Source organism: Dermacentor albipictus, chromosome 3 (genome assembly GCF_038994185.2).
Source record: "Dermacentor albipictus isolate Rhodes 1998 colony chromosome 3, USDA_Dalb.pri_finalv2, whole genome shotgun sequence".
Lineage (NCBI taxonomy): Eukaryota > Metazoa > Arthropoda > Arachnida > Ixodida > Ixodidae > Dermacentor > Dermacentor albipictus.
In genome coordinates this window covers 157,156,311-157,183,879 of record NC_091823.1, presented here as the reverse complement: position 1 = coordinate 157,183,879, position 27,569 = coordinate 157,156,311, and the positions used below count along the sequence as shown (strand labels likewise).

At 48.4% G+C, this 27,569-nt stretch overlaps 1 protein-coding gene across 2 annotated transcripts in view; it reads right to left on the bottom strand.

Moving 5' to 3' along the window:
- Nucleotides 1–27,569, bottom strand: part of LOC139057004 (uncharacterized) — a 67,357-nt gene that overhangs the window by 34,779 nt on the left and 5,009 nt on the right. The window contains exons 3-4 of one of the 2 annotated variants that reach the window (XM_070534807.1): nt 19,678–19,710; nt 6,306–6,329 (exon numbers count right to left, since the gene is read on the bottom strand). In XM_070534807.1, the coding sequence (XP_070390908.1) occupies nt 6,306–6,329; nt 19,678–19,710 (57 nt within the window). The remainder of the gene's footprint in view (nt 1–6,305; nt 6,330–19,677; nt 19,711–27,569) is intronic. The other variant, XM_070534808.1, reaches the window with a different exon arrangement.

The window sequence follows — 27,569 nt, the reverse complement described above, 5'->3', positions numbered from 1 at the left end:
ACGGTACTGTTGTAGCCAGAGAGCGGTCACAGACGGGGTGAGCGTGACCCCAACATGTAGCCTCCTTGACGTTACCTCCTCTCGGCGGGTTCGCCCACCAGGGAGGTCTGACCCACACGGAGATATGAGATCTCGTGTAGTCGCAGTCGTCCACAGGCGTCTTCAGGAAAATGTGGAAGTGGGTATGTTGTAATCTGTGGGTGGGTTGCCATATCTGCTTCGAGGAGACCCAGTAGGGCTGCTCGAGGCACCCAGTGGACGCATATGAGGATATTCGTAGTGGCAGCAAAACGGTGAATTCTACCTGAGAATAGAGTGGACCGAGATACCCTACGTATGTCACAGATGGTTTGAGTAGAGTATGTGCTAATGATGAGTTGAGAGCATTGAGCAGCTTGAACAGAAGCCGTCTCGTATGGCAGGGGCTCGGCAAGGTAGGCTTGTGGTGCAGGATCGGCAATATACGAGCACGTCTGGCCTGCCTCTGGTATCAATAGACCCACGAGACCTGTGGGAATCATGGTGCCATTAATACTGGCATCAGTGTATGCTACAAGAGTCTCATTGTCTTAATTATCACCGGCGCGACGAAGATGGGAATCTTGGCATTCGCCTGGCGAGAAATCGGGCTCTACAGACGACCAAGAGGCTTATTGCCACTTAATTGTACCCTCTTCCACGGAGCTACATCGGGTCTCGTAGATGCTGGATTGTATATTTCGCGTCCCATGTAACGGGCCAGTGAACAGTGAGGCAGCCGAGCAGAAATTTGATGGCTTTAGGGCGCGCACGCATCGACGTTGGTGCACGAGTGCATCGATAGTGTTGAGTTGGGACTCGACCTGTAGGGTTGGCAACTGAGTGAGCCGCGGTAGTCCTGCTATGGCCCGCATGGCTTCGTTATTAATGGCCTCAAGGCGAGCCCATTGTGCCTTCGTGAGATGATGAAACTGGGCTCTGTAGACGAATCGTGGTTGAAATACAGAACGGATAAGAAGGCGAGCCACGTTGGTGCTCGCTCCGCCGGATTTTTTCGCGATCATATGTATCTGTTGTATCGTTTCTGCGGCCTGTTGCTTTGCATTCTCGACCCATGGTCCCCCAGATCCAGAGGAATCCGTTTCAAGGCCGAGTACACGGAGAGTTGAAGCCTCGTGCAGTGGTTGCTGATCCAGAGTTAACTGAAGAGGCCGGAGCGCCAGTAGACGGCGCCCATACTTGTTCGCTACTGATATGTACGTCGTCTTGTCTTTGGAAATTTCAAGGCCTACCTCAGCACACCAGTTGTGCGTGACGTTTAGGGCCTCTTGGAGTGCTTGTTCTTGGTGGAAGATTTCAGGATGAACTGACCAGACAGTGATGTCATCTGTGCACATTATGTACTGTGCATTATGTATCGTTGCTAGCTTCCAAGCTAGTGGAAGGAGAGCAATACCGAAAAGGACTGGTGTGAGCACAGATCCTTGTGGAACACCCTGATGTGCGACGAACTGACCTGCTGCTTGGCCAGCCAGGTAAACGGAGAAGGTGCGAGCGCGTAAGAAGGCTTCGACGAATGTGCAGACACGGCTAGGGAACTGAAGCCAATGAAGAATTCCGACAATTGCTTCGTGACTCACACGGTCGTACGCTTTACGAATATTCATTGCCAGAATAGTGCGAATTCTTCGGGAGCGGCCTCCGATGAGAACCATAAATGATAGGTACGCAAGGTCATCCTCTGCGCCTATATGAGAGCACGGAACCCGATTTGGCCAGGATGATATCATGAGTACCGCTCGAGCCACCATGTAATACGTGTGGCGAGCATACGCTCCATCAGCTTGCTTAACGTTGAGGTTAGTGCTATCAGGTGCATATGAGTGATATTATCTTGAGGTTTTCCGTGTTTGGAAATAGGGACCATTTCTGCATGCCGCCAAGAATCGGGGATGACTCCTGTAGCCCAAGCTTCGTTTATGGCCACCAACAGCACTTCGAGAACCTTGCCTTCCGTGTTTCTATAAAGTGTATGCCATCCGGTCCTGGTGCCTTGCATGTCTTCGACAGGTAGATTGCCGCTAAAAATTCCGCCATAGTCAAGGCAGCTTGTATACCCTCGATGTCGGAGAGCGTAGGCGGTGTGCGTGCGTTCGCGGGAAGGCAGTTGAACAACGAAATGAGGTGGTGCTGTGTCTAAAGCCGGAAAAAATGTGTGGGCGACAGTTTCTGCGAATAGTGCTGATGTCTGGCCCGATGCTAACAGGGCGTAGGCTGCGGGTTCTGGAGGGCGGCGACCATGTTCCATTACTCGTAAGGTGCACCAAATAGAGGCATTGGACGACGAAGGTCCGATAGTAGAACACCAGTCCATCCAGCGGCCACGTTCTAAGCGGTGTTCGTGGCGCCGAGCTACTGTAGTAAGGCGTTGGGCCTCTAACCAAAGGGTATTTGATGCAGGGTCGCGTGCTGATGCAAGTTATGCTTGGTGGCGCGACGCCCAGAGACGCAGAAGTTGCAAATCAGCAGCGGTTAGCGATTCATCAACCCACGACGTACGCGTTGCCTCAACTAATGCCGTCTTAAGACAATGGGACAGGTCCCGCATGGAGTTGGATACAGTTCTTTCAGATACCGGCCTGTATTGATCCCACTCGATATAGTCAGCGGAAGCGGCCTGTTCCGCCCGAAGATAAGCCAAGGTGAATTGGATGATGGTCGCTACCCCAGCAGTCGGGTTCACATGACCACGAGACGGACGTCCTTCGTGCCACCAAGATAAGACCGGCGAGTGTAGCGGCGAGCGAGGGTGGTCACGCCGACGAGTGGGCACTGACACATTATTATTTAGAGTCAATTGGGCGTCCATAAATGTGTCCAGCACACACGTACCACGCGCACTGGAAATAGCGTATCCCCATGTGATGCGGGGCGCGTTAAAATCTACTGCTACGATAGTAGGGTAACCGGGATGTTTCTGTCGTAGGTGCGCCAACCAGCCGACACACAACCGAGCCCCACGGCCGCTGTAAGGGCGGGCATAGTACGAAACGATGATAACGTCCGTGCGTTGGAGACGAACCAATTTGGCCACGACTTCTTGCCATAAAGTAAACCACCGTGAACGATCTACGCGGGTCTGATGAAGAGTGCATCTTACATAAGCTGCAGCATTTCCTGGAGGGACATCGGGCGCAGCAATACTACGATCAAACATTGAAGGCGATGAGTATGCTACAAATTCTGTAATGAGTGGCAGGCCGTTGGATTCTTGAAGCAATTGAGCCCAAACACGCAGCTTCCCATATCTGAGATGCTGACGCCGCTCTCCGACCTTCCCCGCGATACCGCGACAGTTCCACTGTAAGATGCCTTCTGGCACACTTGAAGACGTAGCAGCCATCACAGGTTAAGATTGGCCAGTAGAATCGAGTTGAGATACTGGAGCTGTTCCGCAACGAAGCGCGAGTGTTCTTGAGGTGAAAAAGGTTTCGACACAGATGCCGGGTTAGTCATATGAGCAGGAGTAGACGTCGTCGACGAATGTGACGACCGCGCTCCGTCATGACGACGCCGGAGCACTGTACGGCATTTCTTGAGATGTTGGATTTGAGACGTTGGAAGGGTGGCCAGGCGAGCGTCGATCTCGAACTCTTTGTTTGCCAAAGGAAGCCACGTGTCTTCTATCGATTGTGATGCCCGTTGTGTTCGTGAAGTGGATGACCTAACAGCTGCGCTATATGTAAGGGTGGCAGCATCACTTGTCGCTATACTTGCTATTGTCACCTGGCTAGCGTCCCCTTCCAGCGAGGCCAAAACAGCGCAGCGGTTGGACACAGGGATTTGTTTCATTGATGGATCTCGAGGGGTCATTGCTGGCTGTCGAGAATGGCATTGTCGAGCCTTCTTAGTGGCCTCAAACTTCGTAGGACACATCGTGGAAGTGATGTCATGATCGTTTGTTTGGCATAGGCCACATCTAAACGATGCTGACGGTTCAGGCTCCAAGGTGTCGTGCTTGGGTTGGTAGGGGCAGGATGATTTCATGTGTGCCTCTCTAAAGCAAGGGTAGCAGTACACAACGGAAGGCTTGAAGGGACGCGGGACAGGATACGTTCAGGTGGGGAATTAGGACATTGAAGCGCGGTTAAGCACGTGCGACCGCTGCCTAGGTAGCGAGCAGCCACGACCTTCTGTGTTGGACAGGATAGTTCCTGCAGGAGCCTCTCGGTTTCTTCGTCAAAGTCAACGCCATTAACCACGTAACGTCTTAAATCGGTGCCACTGGCGAGGTACACCTGGACTGGAAGGACACATTCTTTCGATACTTGTATTTGTTGGAGTTCTTCGAGTTTATAAACTAATGTCATAGCAGACACTTATACTGAGACCGTATTGGTAGGTTTGTGTAGAGCGAAACCTTGAAATCGGGAAGTCTCAAAGTAGGCATCCAGGGCCGCTTGAATGATACGGTTGTGCAGAAAAGACATGTCATATCTAGCACGAGGCTTGATAACCAGCTTGTACCACGATGTCGTTGGCGACTCCGGATACGTACGTGTTGGTCGTGCGGGCAGGCCTTGTGATGAGCGAGGTCTTTTCGGGGCTGCTTGAACTGCATTTTCATCCAATGGCAGGCCAGTAGCTTCCTTCGTTATCTTGGCCGAGGGGTGCGCCATGACAGCAGGGCTGTTCTGCTCCACGTTGATGGTATCCATCCTCAGGGTACAGCCTTGGAACGTTGCACTTGTTCCCAGGAAGCAGACGCTCCTGACTTGGATGGCAGTTGCATCGGTAATGTTCCGCTCCCTTGACGCAGCGGACAACAGCTTGGGTGCTCCCTGCAAACGCGGCGAGGGCCGCAGGAGCACCACTCGCATTCGCGAAGCCATGCAAGAACTCGAGCAGGAGGGTGTAGATGCCGACGGACCTTGTAGGTAGGGGCCAGTAGTAATTAGGAACCACCAAAGCCGTCCATAACAACAGAGTTCCAGTAGCGGGGAAAAAACATCAAACGGGGTGAAAATCCGGAGCTACGGAAAAACACGTCTGAGCGGAACCGTCAGATGATTCACTTGTCCCTTGAATCATTAGAAGCAGTAATAAACAGCGGAAAACCAGACCAGCTTAGGGCTTTTTTTGCTCGCTAGTTCGGGCAAGCAACCTTTCTTGAAGGTTTTCGATCTCATACCGATGGTTTTATTAACAATTTAGTGTGGTTCATCTGGAAACAATCTGATTTACAACTTCAAGGGTCTCAGAAGATTTTGTGCGTATTGAGTGTTGCTTCTATCTTGGCTTTACATCTGACACACGTTTCAGTTTCCTTTTTTTTGGCGTTTGTGTACTGAGCTTGCGTAATGTTGCATCCGTTCTCCCACTCTTTTATAAAGCCTGAAAATAGGCCCGTTTTATGTAATAACTCAATAAATATTAATTAAGAACGACTGGTTGAGGGCACCCGACAGTAACGATGGTCCCTTGTTTATGGGCAAATTAATATCGACGAAATGCAATGCTGCTTAGATTTTTTTATTGATGTATACGCGAGGCAGTTTCAACTTGTATACAACTTGTGTACAGTCATTACTCGCGCACGATGTCTGTTACAATGCTAGTAATAATAACATCAATGAGTTACCGCATCTGGCAAGGGTACACATCTGTGGCCATCAGGAGTTTCTTAGGGCTTCCACAGCAGCATCTGGGCCCCAGCTAACACCAAGCACAGATACTTCTGCAGAAAATAAGCGTGACTACCGCTTAGGGGACGTAAGAAAATCCGACCAAGTAACCTAAAGAAAATGTCATTTATTTACAAAATGAGATTTCTAAAATGTCTATCGTTCCACTGACATAATAATGAAACAACCAGCAAAAATACTGTCTTCAATGAGGCATTAATTATTAAAGTTAACAGTACGAGAACTCTTGTTTGCAACAGTAGACGCACCTAAACGCTGCCATGTTGACGGCTTTATTGAAGGTGCTGATTTATTACCATCACCCTCGTCTTAACAATATTTACTTTCCCACCCACCATTCAGTTAATTTTGTTTGGACCATCGCCAGAGCGTGTTTTCTTCATCGTTCTCATACTAACCACTACTTTCATTCTTTCACTTCTCAAAGTTGCAATGATTTTTAACCATGTGGCCACTCCACTGGATCTATTACGCATCATAGTGATATTAAAGATGCGTTTGGAGAACATGTCACCTGACATTTGTGTTTATTATATTTCAAGTAATTTTATGTATATTTCATAGAGTTCAAATGAATAATTTAATCACACAGTAAGTCTAGACAAACAGTCAGGTACTTACTTGTTTCGGAGTGGGACGACAGGCCTGTGCGTAGACGAAGTGATTGCAGACATTCCAAAATCATTCTTGTTCTGAGCTAAATCAAACACTTTACTTCAGTAAACACCGCGAAATTTCGAAAATAAAGTCTAGACTTGACTGAAGTTTGTTCAAATATGCGGCCTAGTGTTCGCAATAAGCGATTTGTGACTTACTTCCTTTTTCTTATTCCAAACAATTTCTTCGATCTACTGCCTCAAGCTGTGCAATGGTCTCGTAAGAGGCAATCGTTATCAGCTTGAGAGGCTGCAATGTTGATAAGTAAGTTATCAAGTCGAAAAGATTAATCTCTCCATCATTACCTTTAGAGTAGACCTTGCACGTGTGGAACTTCAGTCGAGGTATATAGAGACATCCCTTCCGTAATTAAGAAATCCTGGAAGTAGCGCTTATATTATTTGCACTTGTATTAGTTTGGTAGCATGAAAACTTGAGGAGGACAATCCATACTGGCCTACCCTTTCTTTTATTAAACGCATTTCGTTTTAGTAGCACATCTAAACACACCCTGCATAGATGGTGAAATTCCAGTGCTTGAGCTGGTATTGTGATACGAAAAAAGCTTACATCCAAAGTGCACTCGTTACCGGACTTGGCTGCTTAAGAAAATGCTACAAGCAATGGGTTTCTCTTCTTCATTATCATCCTCATCATCGTCTTCGTCAGCTTATGCTTATGTACACGGCAGGACAATGGCGTCTCCAGTAATTTCCAATTACCTATGTTTTGTGGAGACGATTCCAACTTGCACCTGGAAATTTCCTCATCTCACCATCACTCCACCTAATTTCCTGCTCTCCTCGAATGCGCATCCCTTTCTGCGACACCTATTCTGCAACTCGAACGATCCACCAGTTATAAAACCTACACATTACATGGCCTCTCCAGCTTCTATTTTTTTCTCCTAATCTAAACTAGAATATCTACTATCCCCGTTATCTTTCTGATTTGCTGTCTTCCTGTATCTTAAAGTCAGGCTAAAATTTTTAATGTGAAAGCATTAAAATGGTAGGTTAAGGTGAAGAATTGGTTAGGCTAACGTGAAAACAGTGTGCAAAGCGTGTCGCTAAAGTGACACAAGATCGTCGCTAAATTTCCGATAAATTTTGCTGCAAAGCCGTTAAAATTGTCGCTAGTACTTTTGAGCAAATTTCAGTCAACATAGGAATACTATAATATAAGCTGACTAGGCGTAAATCATTTACTGAAATGTCCTGCATTTGTCTTGGGTTCCTGTGATTGAGAAATAGACAGTGCTTTTACCAACACTATCTAGTGGAGTTTAGCTTTTCAATTATACTTGCATAACAACGGACCACGACAACTCAAATTCGGCTTTTACGCTCAAATATGAGGTTTCAAACGCAGAACGATTTAATAATCCAAGCAATATGACTTTTCTAGCACATAGAGGCACTTAGTTCACATTATCCCTTAAATTTCCTAAGTTCTCAGCGCTCCCGAAGGGATAGTAAATTCTTTAAAGTCTGCAATGTCGCATGTTAACATGGCAATGACGGTTACGGGACCTTTATTCCACTCAAATACTATGGTTTCCCAGCTTCTCACTGCTTCAAGGCTTTTCACAGTACTGATTTTTCCAAAGCCCATGCGATTAAGAAACACTGTGTTCAGTTTCACATGAACAAGCACAGGCGCCGCTTTGCATACGCCTTTATACAGCCAACCTATGTTGTTGTTCAGCTGCTGAGCTCTAAGTCCCACAGCAAAATTTCTCTGTGCCCACAAATCGAACGAATTTTGGCTAAGTGTAACCCACCGAGTGTTACCTGCCACTCGAATTGCTTTATAAAGAATAAATACGTGAATTTTATGAGACAACTGTGAATCCTGTGAAGCAACCACTGCATCATCATGTGCATAGATCCAACACGTCACACAATCAATTTTGGCAGCTTACATGCAGTTTTTAAATAATAAAGAGCATTCTGGATGGTGGTTGTTGAAGCTACTTTCCAATCTTCGAACCCACTGAAATTCCGCAAATTCTTCTGTCACGTTGCCGAAAGTCTCCAGTCGTTAAACAGACCGAAATTCAGGAAGTCCAGCAACAAAATCGCTAAATGACAAAGCTATTCATCAATGATAAGTCACTTATGCTGTGTCGAGGTGAAAAACAAGCGTGTTAGCACCAATCGTGACGACTCACTCCGTTTTTTTTTTAATGGCACAGCGTCCATATACGTACCTTTACTGGGCTTTTCTCGCACGGGCTCAAGACATCTTGCAGTCGATCTATTGCGTTGCAATAGGTAAAGTTAACGCTAGAACGTGATCTAGTGAGGCGAGTCCAGCAGTGCTATTGGAGGAATTAGAGGGCAGTAAATGGGATATAATAGGACTCGGTGAAGTTAGGAGTACAAAAGAAGCATGTACAGTGCTAAAAAGCAGGCACGTCCTGTGCTACCGGGGCTTAGCGGAGAGACGAGAACTAGGAGACGGACTCCAGATTAATAAGGATATAGCTGGTAACGTACAGCAATTCTATAGCATTACCGAGAGGGTGGCAGGTCTTGTCGTGAAACTTAATAAGATATACAAATTGAAGGTCATACAGGTCTACGCCCCTACATCAAGTCATGATGAGAGGAAGTCGATAGTTTCTATGAAGACGTGGAATCGGCAATGGATAAAGTCAAAACAAAATACACTATACTGATGGGCAACTTCAATGCCAGGGTAGGCAAGAAGCAGGCTAGAGACAAGTCAGTGGGGGAATATGGCATAGGCTCAAGGAATAGCGGGGAGAGTTATAAGTAGAATTTGCAGAACATAATAATATGAGGATAATAAATAACTTCTTCCGCAAGCGGGATAGCAGAAACTGGACGTGGAGGAGCCCGAATGGCGAGACTAGAAATGAAATAGCCTTTATACTCTGGGCTAAACCTGCCATAATACAACATGTGGACGAGCTCGGCAAGGTGCGCTGTAGAGACCATAGGATGGTAAGAGCTAGAATTAGCCCAGACTTGAGGAGGGAACGGAAGAACCTGGTACATAAGAAGCCGTAAGTTAGCCGTAAGAAGGAAAATAGAGGAATTCTGCATCAAGCTACAGAACAGGTATTCGGCTTTAGCTCAGGAAGAGGACCTTAGTGTTCGAGGTATGAACGACAATCTTATGCGCATCATTAAGGAGTGTTCAATTGAAGTCGGTGGTAACTCCATTAGAGAGGATGCCACTAAGCTATCCCAGGAGTCGAAAGATCTGGTCAAGAAACGCCAATGCATGAACGCCTCTAACCCTACAGCTAGAATAGCACTGGCCGAACTTTCCAAGTTGATCAACAAGCGTAAAACTGCTGACATAAGGAAGTATAATATGGATAGAAGTGAACATGCTCTCAGGAACGGACGAAGCCTAAAAGCAGTGAAGAAGAAACTAGGAATAGGCAAGAATCAGATGTATGCATTAAGACACAAAGCCGGCCGTATCATTAGAAATGTGGATGAAATAGTTCAAGTGGCTGAGGAGTTCTATAGGGATTTATACAGTACCAGTGGCACTCACGACATGATGGAAGGGAAAATAGTCTAGAGGAACTTGAAATCCCCCAAGTAACGCCGGAAGATGTAAAGAAAGCCTTGGGAGCTATGCAGAGGGGGATTGTAACTGAGGTGGATCAGGTAACAGAAGATTTGTTGAAGGATGGTGGGCAGATTGTTCTAGAGCGTACCGGAATCTTGGAAAAACGCTGACATAATCCTAATCCATAAGAAAGGGGGACGCCAACGACTTGAAAAATTATAGACCGATCAGCTACTGACCGTTGCCTACAAAGTATTTGCTAAGGTAATCGCAAATAGAATCAAGAACACCTTAGAAAGCATATTTAGCGCCAGCAAACATGGAAGGAAGGGAGACGACAACACAATGCGCTAACTTCAACAACTTGATTTTCAGGAAGTACACCTATATAAACCGTGCACAGTGGCGCCACCTTATCCAAATCTTATCCATCCCTTATCTAACAGGTCGATTGAAGGGGCACTAACACACGTGTCTCTATTCCACCAGATAGCCTGCGCTTCAATGATCTCTCGCACGTCTTTATCTTTGTGCTTCCCAAGAACCCGACAGGATTCATAGACCGGCGCACAGCCGCATTCTTGGCAGTGGGTTGACAGATGACCGTAGTGCTTATTTTTCACAGTTTGGCAACGTTCCCGTAATCGGTCATTAAGACATCTCCCTGTCTGTCCGATGTATTTCTTCCCACAGGGCAGCGGAAGCTTATATACAACACTCTCTGCGCATCCCACTGGCGCTTTCAGATGATTCGTAGAGCACCCGGCAGCTGGCTTACGGTACGGGTCTTCAATCGACATATTTTTGCCAGCTTTTCTGGTGCGGAAAAGACCACTTTTGTGTCCACCCGGCTAGCCATTTTCTTAAGTCTATGTGCCGTTCTATGCAGGTAGGGCACTACCGCTACCTTCCTTCTACGTTCCGTCCCTTGATTTGCCGTGTCCTGAATTGTGCTATCCGACCTGCACCTTTTGAGCAGCCCCGCGACGACCGAAACTTGCACTGATTCCGGAAACCCTGCTGCTGATAGCCTTTCGGATTGATCCATAAGGCTCGTATGGATCTTGTGGTGGCAAGACTTCTTTAGAGCGTTTCCAAAGCATAAGTTGGCAATGCTCCTCTTGACGAGCTTCGAGTGGGCTGACCTATACGATAACAGGGGCTTATTAGCTCTAGGTTTATACTCCCAACACGTGTGCCGTTCCATGAACTCGAGCTGAATGTCTAGGAAGCGCAGCACGTTATTGGAGGGCTCTTCAATCGTGAGAGTAAGTGGGCTAAGGCCTGCAGAAAATACTTCGTAAAGCTTGCCTACCGTAAAACGTCCGTCAGGTTCAAAAAGAACGAGATAGTCGTCAACGTATCTGACAACTTTCACCACCCTGTGCTCCGACAAGGTACGGGACAAGATTCTGTTATGGTGAGCTAGAAAGATGTCACTTAGTATGGGCGCCAAACATGAACCGATGCAAACCCCTTGCTTTTGAATGAATATGTCGTCGTTCCATGCTGCATATGTAGAGTGAAGGTAGCAACTAAGCATGTCTAAAAATTCCTGAACGGACAAATCGGCTGAATTTTGGAACGATACCACGCCATACTCGTCTACGCACTCTTCTACACAAGTTATTAGTTTCTTTTGAGGCAAGGAGTAGTACAAGTCCTTTATGTCAAAGGAGCAAGCTGATAAGCTTTTGTCAGAATTTTCTTTCAGGAAATCTACGATTTCTGCAGAGCCCCTAACCGAAAATGGGTCGTCAATATTAAGAATTCGCAGCTTATCTTGCAAGAAAACAGCGAACTTTTTCTGCCAAGACCCTGTTTCTCAAACTATTACCCTTAATGGGTAATCGGGTTTGTGCGTCTTCGCACTAAACACAATTTGAAGGCAACCAGACTTTGCGTTGTCGATTTCACGAACCAATTAACTGACGAAGGTCTGCCTTCTTACAAAGACGCTTTGCTTCTAGCTTGATTTTTCGGAGAGACACATTACTACACTGGTCGAACACAGAGGCAATCGCAGAGCAGGCTTTCGTATTAAAATCACCTTCCTTGAGGACAACAAAGCCACCTTCCTTGTCCGCTGGCAAAACACACAGACCGTTCTGCCTCAAAAACGAAGTTGCACGCTTAACCGGTACACGTGAGACCATCGGTTTGTTGCGCGAAACCACATCGACCCCTTCGGAGATACATCGATTCACTTCACCTTGTGGGGCGCACTTTGAAACCCTTCGCACAATGCTCAGAAGTACCGGTGCGCTCAACCTTGGTTCTACGGCTAACTTGGGGCCAAGTTCAAGAACACCTTCAACGTAGTCTGGAAGACTAACCTCGCCGAAGGTCCTGACGCCACAAGGTCCGGTAGGTTTCTTCTTAGGGATGCTGTCACGCAGGCCGGGTAAGGTCCTCTGCAACAGAAATTCCGTGCCGCTACTGATGATCGCCAGGAAGTCGGTCCACTTCCTGCAGGCACCCTGTTGTCTCCCTGGAGCGTCCAGCGTCGCTCTCAGCAAACCTTTCACCACACTCGCTTGCCTTTGCCACTCACTTCTCATTATCTTTAGAAATCTGATGCCATGGCCAACGGAAGGAGCAAGGCCACCAAACAACCGCAGGACTTTGTTGGGCAAATGTTTGCAGCGAATTAAGGTAAGCCAGCAGGTAAGCCAGCTGCCGGGTGCTCTACGAATCATCGGAAAGCGCCAGTGGGATGCGCAGAGAGTGTTGTATATGAGCTTCCGCTGTCCTGTGGGAAGAAATACATCCGACAGACAGGGAGATGTCTTAATGACCGATTACGAGAACATTGCCAAACTGTGAAAAATAAGCAATACGGTCATCTGTCAACCCACTGTTAAGAATGCGGCTGTGCGCCGGTCTATGAATCCTGTCGGGTTCTTGCGAAGCACAAAGATAAAGACGTGCGAGAGATCATTGAAGCGCAGGCTATCTGGCGGAATAGAGACACGTGTGTTAGTGCCCCTTCAATCGACCTGTTAGATAAGGAGACGGCTTTTTTGGATGGATAAGATTTGGATAAGGTGGCGCCACTGTGCATGGTTTATATAGGTGTACTTCCTGAAAATCAAGTTTTGAAGTTAGCGCATTGTGTTGTCGTCTCCCTTCCGTCCTTGCTTGCTGGCGCTAAACATGCTTTCAATTTACCAACACGCCCAACAAATGGCAATGCAACACCTTAGACTTCTGTCAACCAAAGAACCAGGCAGAATTCCGTAAAGGCTACTCAACAATAGACCATATTCACACTATCAATCAGGTCATAGAGACATGTGCGGAATATAACCAACCCCTATATATAGCTTTCATTGATTACGAGAAAGCGTTTGATTCAGTCGAAACCTCAGCAGTGATGGAGGCATTACGGAATCAGGCTGTAGACGAGCCGTATGTAAAAATACTGAAACATATCTATAGCGGCTCCACAGCCAGTGTACTGCTCCCTAAAGAAAGCAACAAAATCCCAATAAAGAAAGGCGTCAGGTAGGGAGATACGATCTCTCCAATGCTAGTCACAGCGCGTTTACAGGAGGTATTCAGAGACTGGATTGGAAAGAATTGGGGATAAGAGCTAATGGAGAATACCTTAGTAACTTGCAATTCGCTGATGATATTGCCTTGCTTAGTAACTCAGGGGACCAACTGCAATGCATGCCCACTGACCCGGAGAGGCAAAGCAGAATGGTGGGTCTGAAATTAAATAGAACTCCTCAGCCCCTTGGACTATCTCATCCATATTAGTAATGATATTGCCGGCTTTGTCCCTTTAAGCAACCCACAGGTAACTTTGCCGGATTGCTTAGGCCTCCCGCTCCCTCAGCTCGGGATGATCTGGTTTTTGTGGGATTGCTTGGGCTCGAGTGGCTCTGAAGGCGCGTTTATAGTCCGACGTCATCGGCGCGCGGGTGAGCGTCTTTAGACACCGGGCGCGTCGGGGCAAATTGGCCGCGTCCGGTTACGTTGGCGGCGCCATTGCGTCGAACCAGCGGTCAACTATAGAAGCTGTTGTTCTCGCCAACGTGACGTAACGTGTGCTCGCGTTCATGCTACGTCAGGCTGTATTTAGGCCTTAACGGCTAGCCCGGCGCGCCGACGGCGAGCCCTTTCATGGGCGAGTTCTCCCGGCCCCCACTGTCGTCGAACGCTGCTGTAGTTCCTCGAGGGAACGAAAACGCGTGGCCGTCCCACCCGTATACCGAGAATGAACTGAACGGAAACGAACGAAGCTGGCGCATCGCTCACGAAACCCTTTCCTGCCCTCTCCCTCCCTGGAGGTAGCGAAACGGCTCTGATTGGTTGCGCAATCCTTGCTAATCACACATGCTCCGGTGCCGGCGCTGCTGTCTACTCATCAAGCCACTCTTTCCCGCAGCTGCTCTGCTCTGGGAGCAATTGGATTTTTGCGTGACCACGGCAGCGCCATTTGTGAGCCAATACAAGCTTAGCTTGAAAAGCGCGAACTGTATAGAGAATATAAAAAGGAACTCGCGCGTATGGGCTATGCCTGCACTTGCTTTAGCTTGTGTTTTTCGTTTCTCTCTGTTTATTAACGCGACAGGGTTAAGGAGCCCGTGTCGCAGAAAAGCCGGTGTCGTCGGCGTCGGTGCCGGTGTCGGCGGCGTTGACCGTGAGTGATAAATCCCAGCAGGCACTTCATAAATAAAAAAACTTGCAAGATGGGCTCGGTGGGAATCGAACCAGGGTGTCCGGAGTGTGAGACGGAGACGCTACCACTGAGCCACGAGTTTTTTTTCTTTATTGTCTGAGCCACGAGTTCGATGCTTCAAAACGAGCTCGATGCTTCAAAACGGTACAAACGCGCCTCTAGTGAATGCGGTGCTGCCTTAGAAACGAGCTGTTTCTAAGGCTCAGGCATGCGTCGCTTGCTCAGGCGCACATTTCGTTGCCGCGCCGAACGCTGCGTTGCTCGACGCTCACCGCGTCCGATGCGGGGCGCGTAGTCGCTGCGCCGTAGCCCATTGTCTTACACCCCTTGGCGGGGTCGACGGGAACGCTGTCGCCTTCCACTCTTGAAGGCGAAGCTTAAGCGTCCTCCAATTTTTTTCGTCGCACTGCTTGTAGGATTTTCGGCATTCACAATAGGGAAGTAAAATTTTTGTGGGATGCTTATTACTCTTTTATGTGCTACTGTATGATGAATATGTGCAAACTTACGCGGCATATGAAACGCTGCGTAAATTAGGCTGAAAACATGTTTTTCCTAGTAACCTCGCAAGATGTCGAAGGAATATGTCAAAAACACGCAGCAATATGTCGTCCAATAGTGCCTGGTATATTTAATTATATCATTCACATCGCACATGCATTCCAATATATTTGAGCGGAGGGTAATGGGCAAAAGTTATGTATGTGAGAAAGTGAGAGTCTAGATTATTGAAAATTACTACGAACATCGGCGAATGAATTTCCTTACCTCAGTGTGTAATGTTAACAAAGTCGAGCATATTTAAGTGATTGAAGAACTGCTTCATGCTTCAAAAACGCCACAAGTAGCTGAAAGATAAAGCGGTATTACCTGTCGCACATTACATCTCACAGCTTGTTCCCCTTTTTTTATGTTCGAATGACAAAACATCATGTAGGCCCTTCCCCTTAAAATTCTCCCGTGGCACTGTAATGTGCGCGCGTAGAACAAGCTATATGTCGCCACAGAAAATGCATTAGCATGGGTTTATTCTGTACTTGTTCATATTTAATCTTCCGCTTCTATGTGTCTCAGTAGGTCAAGTATTAAACGTGACATGGTATTGCAAAATTGTCACAACGTGCCAATACAACAGGTTTCAGCGCCCTCCGCTTCACTCGCGATCCTCCTACAGAGAGCCATCCCGGTTCGCCGCGCCCCCATATTGTTTTGTGCGGTGCGTGTGTGCGCTGCAGTTGCGCGCGATTTTTTCGTCTGATTTGGTTGCCGTTCGCCCAAGTTTTGCGGCGTATGCAGGTCTTGACGTGCCGAACGAGTGCTGTGTGCCGGCATGTTCATGTAATTGCATAACAGGGGAAGAGGTCCAAGTGTTTTTTTTTCCCGAAGGACGACGAAGTGCTGTGCACGAAGTGGCCGAGGTCGATACCACGGAACGATTTTGCTCCTACAGAGAATAAGAAATTTTTTGTTACACTGCGCTTCTATAGTGTCTTTGAAGTGCAAACTCGATTATTCATTTTTAGTCAAACGAGACCCGTATGTAACAAGTATTTCGTTTTCTTTGCACGTAGGCAAGCGCGCTGCACTTCGAGGGATCATGCCATCAACAAAAGGCTTCGTACACGGATCCTATGATAGGGCGAATGCTTGAGGTATCTTTGAAAGTACCACGTCTTCAGCAAGAATAAGTGCCTACCCTTTTTTTTGGGATGCGCATTGTGCTTGTCAAAACAAAACGGCTGCCCTTCCAGGCTATCACCAGGGAGTAAACGTATCCACCAAAAAACATCCCACCTCACTCGTGCGATTTCGGAATCCGCAGCATGTAGATTAGTGAACAAATTCAGCGTACGTTTTCCTCCCTTCTTGAACTGAGAGAACCGTTGAAGACAGTATGCGTGCCTGACGTGTGGATGGTTATTCATCGCCCGAACTGCACACTGTTTTGTACACATCCGTGACCGTCTCCACTTATGTGGAGATAAGTGCGTGCTTCCGCAGCAAAAGCCTAAAGCATTCTGAAAATTCCGTGGTTCCAAATGAGATCGAAGATGTCAACGTTCTCGTAGAACTGCTGAATCGGATGCAACACATTGAGAGCGCCGAGTGTCTGTCTGATGTTATTCCAGATATTGTTTGTGCCCTTCTAGAAAAAATAGAGGAACAAATTACAGAGCGTGAAAGCGTTGTGGTTAGAATTCTGAAAGAACAAGTCAGACTACTTGTAAAGGAACGCCTATACGGTATTCATCAGAGGTTATGGTGCCCGTTTGCGTTTTGCACGCCATATCCCCTCACGCAAATAAGTTCCTCAGGTCATCAGGTTTTCTGGGCTTGCCACATCCTAGTACGATAAGAAAAGTGTGTTCTTCATTTCAGCTCTCCTCCGAGCTGAGACAGACATCGATATACGCTCTCTCGCATCGAACCCCACTAGAGGAGGGCTAAAGTTTCTCAGTGCATGTGTAGTTACCATTGTAATGCAGTTCCGAAGTAGCTGTAAACAAGCTGTTGCAGCCCGAAAATTCCACAGTGTTCCTGGAGATGTCAAATCGCAGGGACGTTGCGAAGCACCTTCTAATTGAAAGCCTGCCAGACTTCGAAGAACAATATACATGCGAAAATGGTCATGAACCTGACCTTGTGGTTGGCATGCTAGCAAGATGTGCCACAAACCTAATCCTCAACAATTCATTTCGAGAACACAAATGACACGGCTGCTGCTGGTGCAAAAGCTGATGCAAATGCACGTAAATTAAAGACAGTTGTGAAGAAGTGAAACTTTGAAACAGTTGTTCTTCGCTATTGTTTCTTGTGCTTGCATCATGAGTGCAGAAAGTAAAATTTTGTCCCTGTTTCTGAATTTTCAGTGCATTTCACATTTTTGCACATTAGCTCCTCTGTATACCTGGAGCGAACGCAATGAGATGGTATTTTTCAAGCGTTCTCGTCCTTTTATACTTATCAGTTTGTCTTTTTCCGCATCTCAACGATAATCCATCATTTTTTCACGCTATTTCTTTTACAACCCACTTCTAAAAAAGCTTACGCGTAGCTTCATGCGAGCACTGAGCGCGCCTGCGTAGCGATCGCTGGGCACCAAGCTGGGGAAATTTGGGAGTCACGCCTGGCGAGAGACGGGATGTGGTGACGTAGCTGGCATCAAGACACGCGACGCGCAGCCCTGCAGCAGGTCCAGGAGGTAACGGCGCAGCCGCCAAATGCGCAGTTGCAGCCGGACGGAGAGAACGCCCTCCCTGCCTTCCCTCGGTGCCTCTCATCGTTGGGTGACTCGCACGCGGGAAAGGCCGGCGCGCTTCCTTTTCACATTGGTCGTTTTCGCGCAGGGATTGGGCGGCGATCGTCGGCTGCCCTCGTAAGCTTTCGCTCGCGCATACAGCGTAGGACGTGCGGCGACCGTCTTTATACGGAAGCTTTGGACTTTGCGCGAAATCTCACGGCGACGACGATGGCAGCAAATGCTCTTGGAATGTCCATGTAATCGCTATCACAAGAAAAAATTCACTCGCAGCCATGACACAACCCTTTCAGGCGTTTTGTCCACAATTGTCTACACCAAGATAGTACATCAATACAAAAAGCACTGATGAAAGTAATGATATTTAAAACGTGTCGCATACATCTTGAAACAACAATGATTGGAATGGTGCTGCAATTTTGAATAATCCGAGATAATGTTTGAGCAAAATGAGTGCGAAGGTAGACGGTTGGATGTTTAACCTCGCTGTCAGTACGTTCTATGCAGCGGGTTCACTAATTTCATTGTTTTTCAGAACATCATTTACCAGGTATAATTTTCAAGTGGCTGAATAAGTGCTTTTCAAACTTTTCCAAACACGAAATAGCTTATGTTCTCAAATTTAACGTTGCTGCAGTGAACTTTCGCGTGCAGTCCACATTCTGTAAGCTTGGCAACACTCACTAAAGAATTGACAGTTCTTAATCTTTTGTGCAGCTGTACACTTTCAATCATTCTCAAGCTGGAAGAAATGTGATAAAAGTAAGTTTTCAATAAGTGAAATAAAGTGGCATCTCAAAGGGTTTACTAGTGTAATTAAGCAGCCCTTTCGTAAGCCATCACATGTTGAAAGCGCCTGTTACATACTCTAAGTACACCTTTTGAAGGTGTTCCCTCTTGGAATACCGGAGTACAAGAAATCGTTCCCGCTGTTTACACTTTGTGCTGTAAAAGAAAATCTTAGTAACAGGAAGCGTACCTTTTAAACTTGCGCTATCGCAGTGTATTACTTGTGCATCGCAGAAGGGGAATTAGCAAGTATTCTTCCAACAGTTTCGAGAAAGCACAATATTTAAATCTCCATTGACACGTTGTGCAAGGAATGCACCGCCCGTTTAGCTTACAAACTACGAGAGGCTTTATCTTGCTTAGCCTAAAAAGCCCGTCCATTATGTGGGATAAACTAAAGGTCCACCAGCAGGACAGTCCTGCCTTGTAAGCTACCTCGCATAATGCACATCATGATGATTAGTCCTAATAACCGAAGTGTGTTGAGTTTGAAAAAAGGAAAGTAATTTCTGTGATATACATTGCTGGCTCATGAGAAAGACCAAGAGGGGTTAGTACCGCCCTTCCTGTTTAATTCTGAAATATTGCCCAAAAAAGGAAATGTGGCTTCTGCGGCCAGCATTGAGCAAGACATGGTACGCAAAAAGATGGGCAAAAAAATATTGTCTCGAGAATAGTGAGCACGAAACAGTGTGAACGAACCATTTCCGTGTAAAGAACCCCCTTTTTACCACAGTAAACTGATTTAGAAGAATATAGCGATTTCTATTTGTTTCATATTTGTTCTTCATTGACCAAACGAAGAATCACAATTTTGGCAGCTGCGCACGTTAAATCATAGCACCAATTTAGCTCTTGAATCCTTATTTGGGAAGTGCAATAAAGCGACGAATAGAGCAGAGGGATATATATATATATATATATATATATGTGTGTGTGTGTGTGTGTGTGTGTTTGTGTGTGTGTGTGTGTGTGTGTGTGTGCGTGTGTGTGTGTGTGTGTGTGTGTGTGTGTGAACAAAGTAGAAATGCTAGTGTCCTTACCTGTAGAGTACGCTGACTGGTCTTCCTGTGCAGCTGCAGAAGAAAATGGGATAATTGGAAGACGGTACACACACATATAAATCTTAGCATGTATAAAGTTGAAGTGGCCACGTGTAAATTTACAGGTCATGTTTTGCTCAAGGATATATATATATATATATATATATATATATATATATATATATATATACATATATATATTGTAACGGGGTGTACTGAACAGTTCAGATGGTAGCGTCTGTTCGTAACTGAGAAGGCAGGTGACGCAGAGCAGGAACAGCTGGTTGCCCGAACGACTCACACTCGTGCTAAGCACTGGCGATCCGGCTGGCCCACTAGATGCACTGCATGCATGGAATAGACGATCTGGCTGGCCTTGTTCTTGTGCTCTTCTTCTTCAATACAATTACCCGGAGCGGAGCCATCCTGGCGACTTACGACGTGGAGACAAGCGGATCATAGAATTGTTTCAGGTGGCGCACGTGAACAACATCCCGTCCACGGCGGCGCTTGTCGGATGTGGATGTAAGCGGCTCTATGACATAGTTGACGGGAGAGGTGCTTTCGACGATGCGGTATGGTCCATCATACTGCTAGAGAAGTTTTATTGAAAGTCCAGGCAAGGTAGAAGGCACGGATAATAAGACAAGTGTACCGGGAGCGAAGTTCGGATTCGTAGCGTCGTCATCAAGATTGGCAGTTTGTCGTTGTTGGTCGGCGGAGGTGAACTTTCGGGCTAATTGATGGCATTCCTCGGCGTATCAGGCGACGGCTGGAACGGGAGCACATTCTGACGTGTCTGGCGTATAAGGCAAAACCGTATCGATGGTATGGGAAGGATAGCGACCGTAGAGAAGAAAGTATGGAGAAAATCCTGTGGTACTTTGTGTAGCCGTATTATATGCGTACGTGACAAATGGGAGGATGATGTCCCAGTTTGTATGCTCCGATGAAACGTACATGGTGAGCATATGACCAAGGATGCGATTGAAATGTTTATAAACCCCTTTGCTTGAGGAGAGTACACCGTGGTGGTCCGGTGAACTATGCGGCGTTGAGCAAGCAGATCTTCAACCACCTGCGACAGAAACACACGGCCTCTACCACTCAGCAGCTCCCGAGGTGGGCCATGACGAAGAATGAAACGATGAAGCAGAAAGGATGCAACGCCACTGGCGGTCGCTGCAGGTGGAACAGCGGTTTCAGCATAGCGTGTAAGGTGATCAAATGTGACAATAACCCATGGTTTCCCATCTCCCGCAGAGAGCCGTCAGGGCTGTAGGAAGCGGATTGCAGACAACGATGGCGCTGAAACCGGCTGAAATATCAAGCGTGGCGAAAGGGAGGGGACGTCTTTGCGGGTTATGAAGAGTTCCGAAGGACTGAAGAGGACAGCGCCTTCAGAGACAGCGCCACAGAAGACGGGAGCAAAGGCAGACGAGTACGGCAGTATGGCGATGTCTTCCCGAGAACTAGCTTAGCGGGAAGACAAGTGGCGCCGATGAGGGGCACGTCAAACAGAGGCGATAATTCAACTTCAGCACGTTCACAATTGATGACGGCGTTATTTCGCGAAAGTCCCACCGAAGTGTCACGCCGTGAGAACAGGACTGCAGAACCACAAACTCCACAATATAAAGAACGCCCTGAATAAACACTCTAGCTGTGCATGCTGCTGAAGGCTGAACTGGCTGCGCGCTTGCTGTGCCAAGAGAAAACCCAGAAAGTGGCGTCGTAACTTTTCGTGAAGCGCGAGAGAGGCGTTCGTTTAGGACAGACACGGCAGCTCCAGTGTCAATTAGCGCAACGGTAGGGACGCCGTCAACAGTAAGGTCCACAACGTTCGAAGGCGACAATGGAGGACTTGTACAGATCGATGGCGACGCTGTTCCTGCCTCCTGAACTGCGGCGCTTAGTTTTCCTCTTGCGTGGGTGAAGGGCGCCGACGCATGGGGGACAACGAGCCGCGACGCGGGGAAGGTGAACGACGTGTAAGGATCAGGCGCTCGGCTGGTGGCCTGTTCGACTGCCGACTAAAATAGGTGTCGTGGAAAGGCTGCACGTTGGCTTAGGGAGGTGACTGCACAAACGCATCAGAGTGCAGCATGCGGCGGCGGCAGAGTCGTGCAACATGGCCGGGAATAACGCAGACATAACATACGGGCCTGTTGTCTTGCGTGCGCCATGGATTAGCAAAGGCAGGAGCAGGTCGATGAAGGGGATGATGAACTGGTGGTAGCAGCCGAAGATGTAGCGCAACGAATGGTTGACGAGGAGGCTGTGCGGCGACGGATGCGTAAGTAAGTGGCGCGGTGACAGGGTATACGGCTGATGCTGCATTGGTAGAGCCTTGTAAGTGTTGAGGAGAACTTTGAGATGAAAACTGGGAGTTTATTTACATTATTTACAGTGAGAGTCAATTAACAATCTTAAAGTCATTAGGGGCCGGCAGCAACTCGAACGCTGCGGCCGGTGACAAGAAGCTCGAAAGAGATGACTCAAGCAATGCTCTAGGAATGCTCTCCTGCTGCTTCCAGTCTGTGCCTCTTTAAGCCCTTCGGTGTCTCGAAGACACGTCACGTTCGGCCAATGGGAGAGCCCGCTCAGGTGACGCCATTTCTGGCCAATCGGCGAGCCCACTAGGTGTCGTCATTTTCGGCCAATGGTAGGCGCCCGCGCGATGGTGTCACACCCGGCGGAGAGGGTCGCTGCTTGGTCCCCAATTGTCCGAAAGTTTACTTCTTCCTGCACTCTTGTCTTGCTGACTTGCAATGCACCGTCACAATAGGCGGATGGGCGCGACGCTGCGAGGGTTTCACGGTGCATTACACCTGTCTTGCCTCTTTGACCCAAGTTACCCGAAACGGTGCCAGGCTCTCGCTTCACTTTAGGGAAGAGTCAAGCAGTGAATAGGTCCACCTGCGGCACACGAGGTGGGGGCCGCCAACTTGTTTGCACGTGCCGCGCCTCGGGAATGTGGTATCCGTGCTTCTGCGCTACTTAATTAGTTGTGGCGCGATTCTGTGTGGTCTGGTGAACTCGAAGGAGGCTCAGGAAAAGGTCCCGTATCTAACAGCCTCATCAACTTGGTCTTCAATAACCCGATGGAGTGAAGGGGCGAGCTGTGTAGGAGGCTGTTGCGGCAGCGGCTGCTGTTGGGGTAGCTCAGCGAAATTTAGTAGAGACAGCTGACATGCAACTTCCTCCCGCACGGAAGCTTGGATTTGTGTGAGCAAGGGGGAGCGATCAGAGAAGGCTGTCATGGAAGAGAGGGCCTCATTAGCCACTGAGGGGCGCCTGGTCAACTCGCACTGCCTCCTCAACTCGTCGTAGCTTTGGCACACGTTTATGGGCTCTGCTACGGTGCGTGAACTCTCGGCGATCAACATTTGGAAAATGTCATCGGCGATGCCCTTCAAAATGTGGTTCAATTTGTTATTTTCGGGCATAGAAGCATCCACACGTTTGCATAGGTCGAGAACCTCTTCGATATTACAGGTGAATGTTTCACCGGGTTGTTGCGCTCGCTCTTGTAACCGCTGCCCGGCGTGCAACTTGTGGACGGCAGGGCGACCGAAAACTGCAGCGAAACTGGTCTTGAATGCGGACCAGGAGTGAAAGTCGGCTTCGTAATTTTTAAGCCACAGGTGAGCCACTCCCGCAAGGTAGATGATGACGGCATTTAACTTGGCGGTATCGTCCCATCGATTGTGCAAGCTCACCCGTTCGTAGATAGACAACCAGTCCTTGACGTCCTGTTCATCCGTAGCGCTGAAAACCGCTGGATGGCGTTGCAGGACAGCGCCCGGGCAGGCAACGGAGGGTGGCGGCGACTTCGGCTGGGGAGAGTCAGGCATGACGGGAGGCAGAGTCCGAGACCGGAGTTCCAGGGTGTACATGTTCATGAATCCCCCGCACCTTCCACCAGTTGTAATGGGGTGTAGTGAACAGTTCAGATTGTAGCGTCTGTTCGTAACCGAGAAGGCAGGGGACGAAGAGCAGGAACAGCTGTTTGCCCGAACGGCTCACACTCGTGCTAAGCACTGGCGATCCGGCTGGCCCACTGGATGCACTGCAGTCATGGAATAGACCATCTAGCTGGCCTTGTTCTTGTGCTCTTCTTCTCTATTGCAATATGTGTATATGTATATATTGACACGTGTACTTGTCTTTCTCGGGCGACCCGCTTCACCTCCTAACAAATGTTATCGCACAGCGCAGGACGCGCTTGCATGTGTCGGATGTTTCTGGAATGTTATCGATGGTCCCATCCGCTGTCTGTTGTCGCCGAACCTTCTGCAATCTGATTGCATGTATGAACGACGCGAATGGCGTAGAACTTTGTGGAAGGCATGCGGGTCCCAGCGACTACTCTGGAATATTCGACGACTGATCTACACAAGCCGCCGCGCTTGACCTGCTGATCAGATTTTCGACGATCGCCGACTGTGTTCGCTGCTGCCGTTGTTGTTGGAGTGTAGCCTGTATTTGAGGGCACAAGTTCGCCCATAAAACGCTCGTTTCGTTAATCACAGTTTTGCTGCCCTCTTAACCGCCACTACCACGTGATAATATATATATATATATATATATATATATATATATATATATATATATATATATATATATAGATTGTTACGTCCAAGCGCGTCAAAGGGACGCGGGGATCAAGAAGAGCGGAAAAGAGGAGAACGAAGACTGTGCAGCGGCCATTCCTGTTGTTCGTAGCCTGCCGTTCCTGCTCTCGCACGCCTCAATAAACACCTTTTCCCCGTGCTTGTAACAAATTGGTGGAGGTGCGGGGTACACCTCGTAACCACGGAGCCTACGCTGCTACAACTTCGCCGAAGCCGTCGACTTGCCGGACTTCCGCCACCCTCACCTGACATGCCTGAATACGCCTGCCAGACTCCCGAAGGATCTGACGCGGCTTCTAGGCCAGCACCTGGTGTTCCGTGGCAATACTACCGCGTGCCACTCACTTTCGGAGGAAAAGCCGGAGAAGATGTCGACGAGTGGCTCACGAACTACCGAAGGGTGAGCCGGTCTAATGGTTGGAACTCGACCGCACAGTTGTCCAATGTTGTATTTTCCCTTACCGACACTGCGCTCGTCTGGTACGAGAATCACGAAGACACGCTCACTTCGTGGGAGCTTTTCGTCGAGGAGCTCAGAGCGTGTTTTGGAGATTCTAGCGCAAAAAAAGAAACGCGCTGAACAGACGCTTTCGCAACGAGCTCAGATTCCCGGCGAGACCTGTACGACTTATATAGAAGAAGTGCTGAAACTATGTAAAATAGTCAACTCTCAAATGTCTGAAGATGACAAAGTTGGACATTTATTGAAAGGAATAGCCGAAGACGTCTACAATTTTTTGATCGGCAAGGAAAGCTTGGATTCCGTGTCTGACGTCATTCGTCACTGCCGAACCTTTGAGACGCTGAAGATGCGACGGATAATACCGAAGTTTGGTCGCCTGGCTAATGTCACGACGGTGGCGAGTGTAGACCCAAGCTCGTGTGTTGACCTTCCATCCACTATACGGCAGATTGTTCGCGAAGAGTTGCTCCATCAGGAAGAGATGTACCGTTGCACACCCGGCATCACTGGCGCGTACTCAGCACACGAGATGAGAAACACGGCCGTTTCGACGACATGGCAACCCACGGTGAACTCAGCGACCATCGAGTATAGGTCTACCCCATAAACGAGAGGGACCATGAGCTATCAAGGTCATGACTACGACCAACGCCCACGCCGCACACACGCCTCCCAGCGGCCGATGCCTAGCCATGATGAATGTCACCCACCTACTGTCTATGCAGTCGACAGCAACATGCGCGACTACATGGAAGAACATCGCAATTTGAGGCATCTGCCGGTATGTTTCCAATGCGGTGTCGCGGGCCACATAGCGAGGTTCTGCAATCGTCGCCCAACGACGTGGAATGGTCGATCCGGATCTTCAACAAGGCCCACACCTCCTACGAGGACAACTCAACAGCCGTACACCGCCTCTTGGTCAGCTGGCGTCCCTTCTGGCAACGATTACTGGCAGAGAAGCTTCCGGAGCCGCTCGCCCGCATCTGACAGGAGTTTGACGCCACCGCCGACTTCTCGTGCACCGCGTTTACGTCAATCTCCATCGCCAGTGCGCCGCTCAGCCTCGCCTTCACAACCGGAAAACTAGCTAGCGCGGCCGATGGGGGTGAGGTCGCTCGACACGTGCTATCGACAGAAATGCCCCCTGCAGTTGCTATGATTAAGAACAAAGTGCATGTACTTGTTGATGGTGTTGCTACAATGGCTTTAGTGGATACCGGAGCAACTGTATCCGTAATGAGTCTCGGTTTTAAAGGTCGGTTGGGGCGTTAAGTTGTATTTCGGTGGGACCAGGCTGCAACGTTTTGTGGAGTGAGCGGCGAGTCGTTGCGCCCTGTTTGTGTGTGCACTGCTGACGTATCCTTGGCTGGTGGAGTTTTCGCGACGGAATTTGTAGTTATTCCCCGATCGACGCACGAAGTGATTTTGGGCATCGACTTTTTGCGACAGTGTGGTGCGACCGTCGACTGTCACACGGGGGAAGTTTGCGTCGATGGCCATGTTTCGTCCGGGCTCTTAGAGGAGACTTGCAGTCAAGGTGAACTTTGTGTATCTGCAGATACTGTTGTGCCTGCGTCCACCTCTGTGTGCGTGCCGGTTGTGTGTCGCGGTGAAGTGCCAGACAGTTTCGATGCCTCCGTAGAGCCAATGCATCTAAATTGCATGAAGAAGAACATTTTTGTCCCTCATTGTGTGGTATCCATCGGCAAGGGGCGTGCTGGCTTGTGGACGGCCAACTGCTCGGCAGAACCCATCCTGCTTCCAGACGGCCTGAAACTCGCCTACTTTACAGAATACTCGTCCTCGTCCGTAGCCGTACTAACAGATCCGCCGTGTGAACCTGCTGACCTTCGCCACGTCTCAGACAAAAAGCTTCTGTCTATGGTAAACAAGTCACTCAGCACGAGGGAGCGCCATACCTTGGTGGATACGCTTTCTAAGCATCTGTCAGTGTTTGACTTTGCGCAGCCGGACAAAGCGTTCTCGATTCTCGAGTCACGAACACGCCATACTATAGATACGGGATCTGCGCGCCCGATCAGGCAAAAGCCTTATCGCGTGTCGCCTAACGAGCGGAAGATAATCGGGGAACAAGTGAGTGACATGATGAAAAATGGAATTATACAAGAGTCCTCGAGTCCTTGGGCAGCTCCGGTCATACTTGTCAGAAAGAAAGACGGTAACTGGAGATTTTGCGTAGATTATCGAAGATTAAACGCCGTGACTAAGAAGGATGTCTACCCCCTGCCTCGGATTGATGATGCAATTGATTGCCTGCATTCGGCCTCTTATTTTTCTTCAGTGGACCTGCGCTCAGGATATTGGCAAATCCCTATACACCCGGCAGACAAGGAGAAAACAGCCTTCATAACCCCGGATGGATTATTCGAATTCAATGTGATGCCATTTGGGTTGTGCAACGCTCCAGCAACCTTTGAAAGGTTCATGGACACCATTCTGCGTGGGTTAAAGTGGAACATCTGTATGTGCTATCTTGACGACGTTGTTATATTTGGGCGCACATTCAATGAGCACAATACGCGCCTGGATATTGTCCTCGACTGCATCAAAAACGCTGGCCTGGTTCTGAATTCCAAGAAATGTCACTTTGGTGACCGTCAAACCCTTGTGCTGGGTCACCTTGTTGACAAAGACGGTATCCGGCCTGATCCCCTCAAGACGGCAGCTGTCGAGGCATTCAGTGCACCGCAGTCAGTGAAGCAACTTCGCAGTTTTCTGGGCCTTTGCTCTTACTTTCGCCGATTTATTCCTGGTTTTGCTGACGTCGC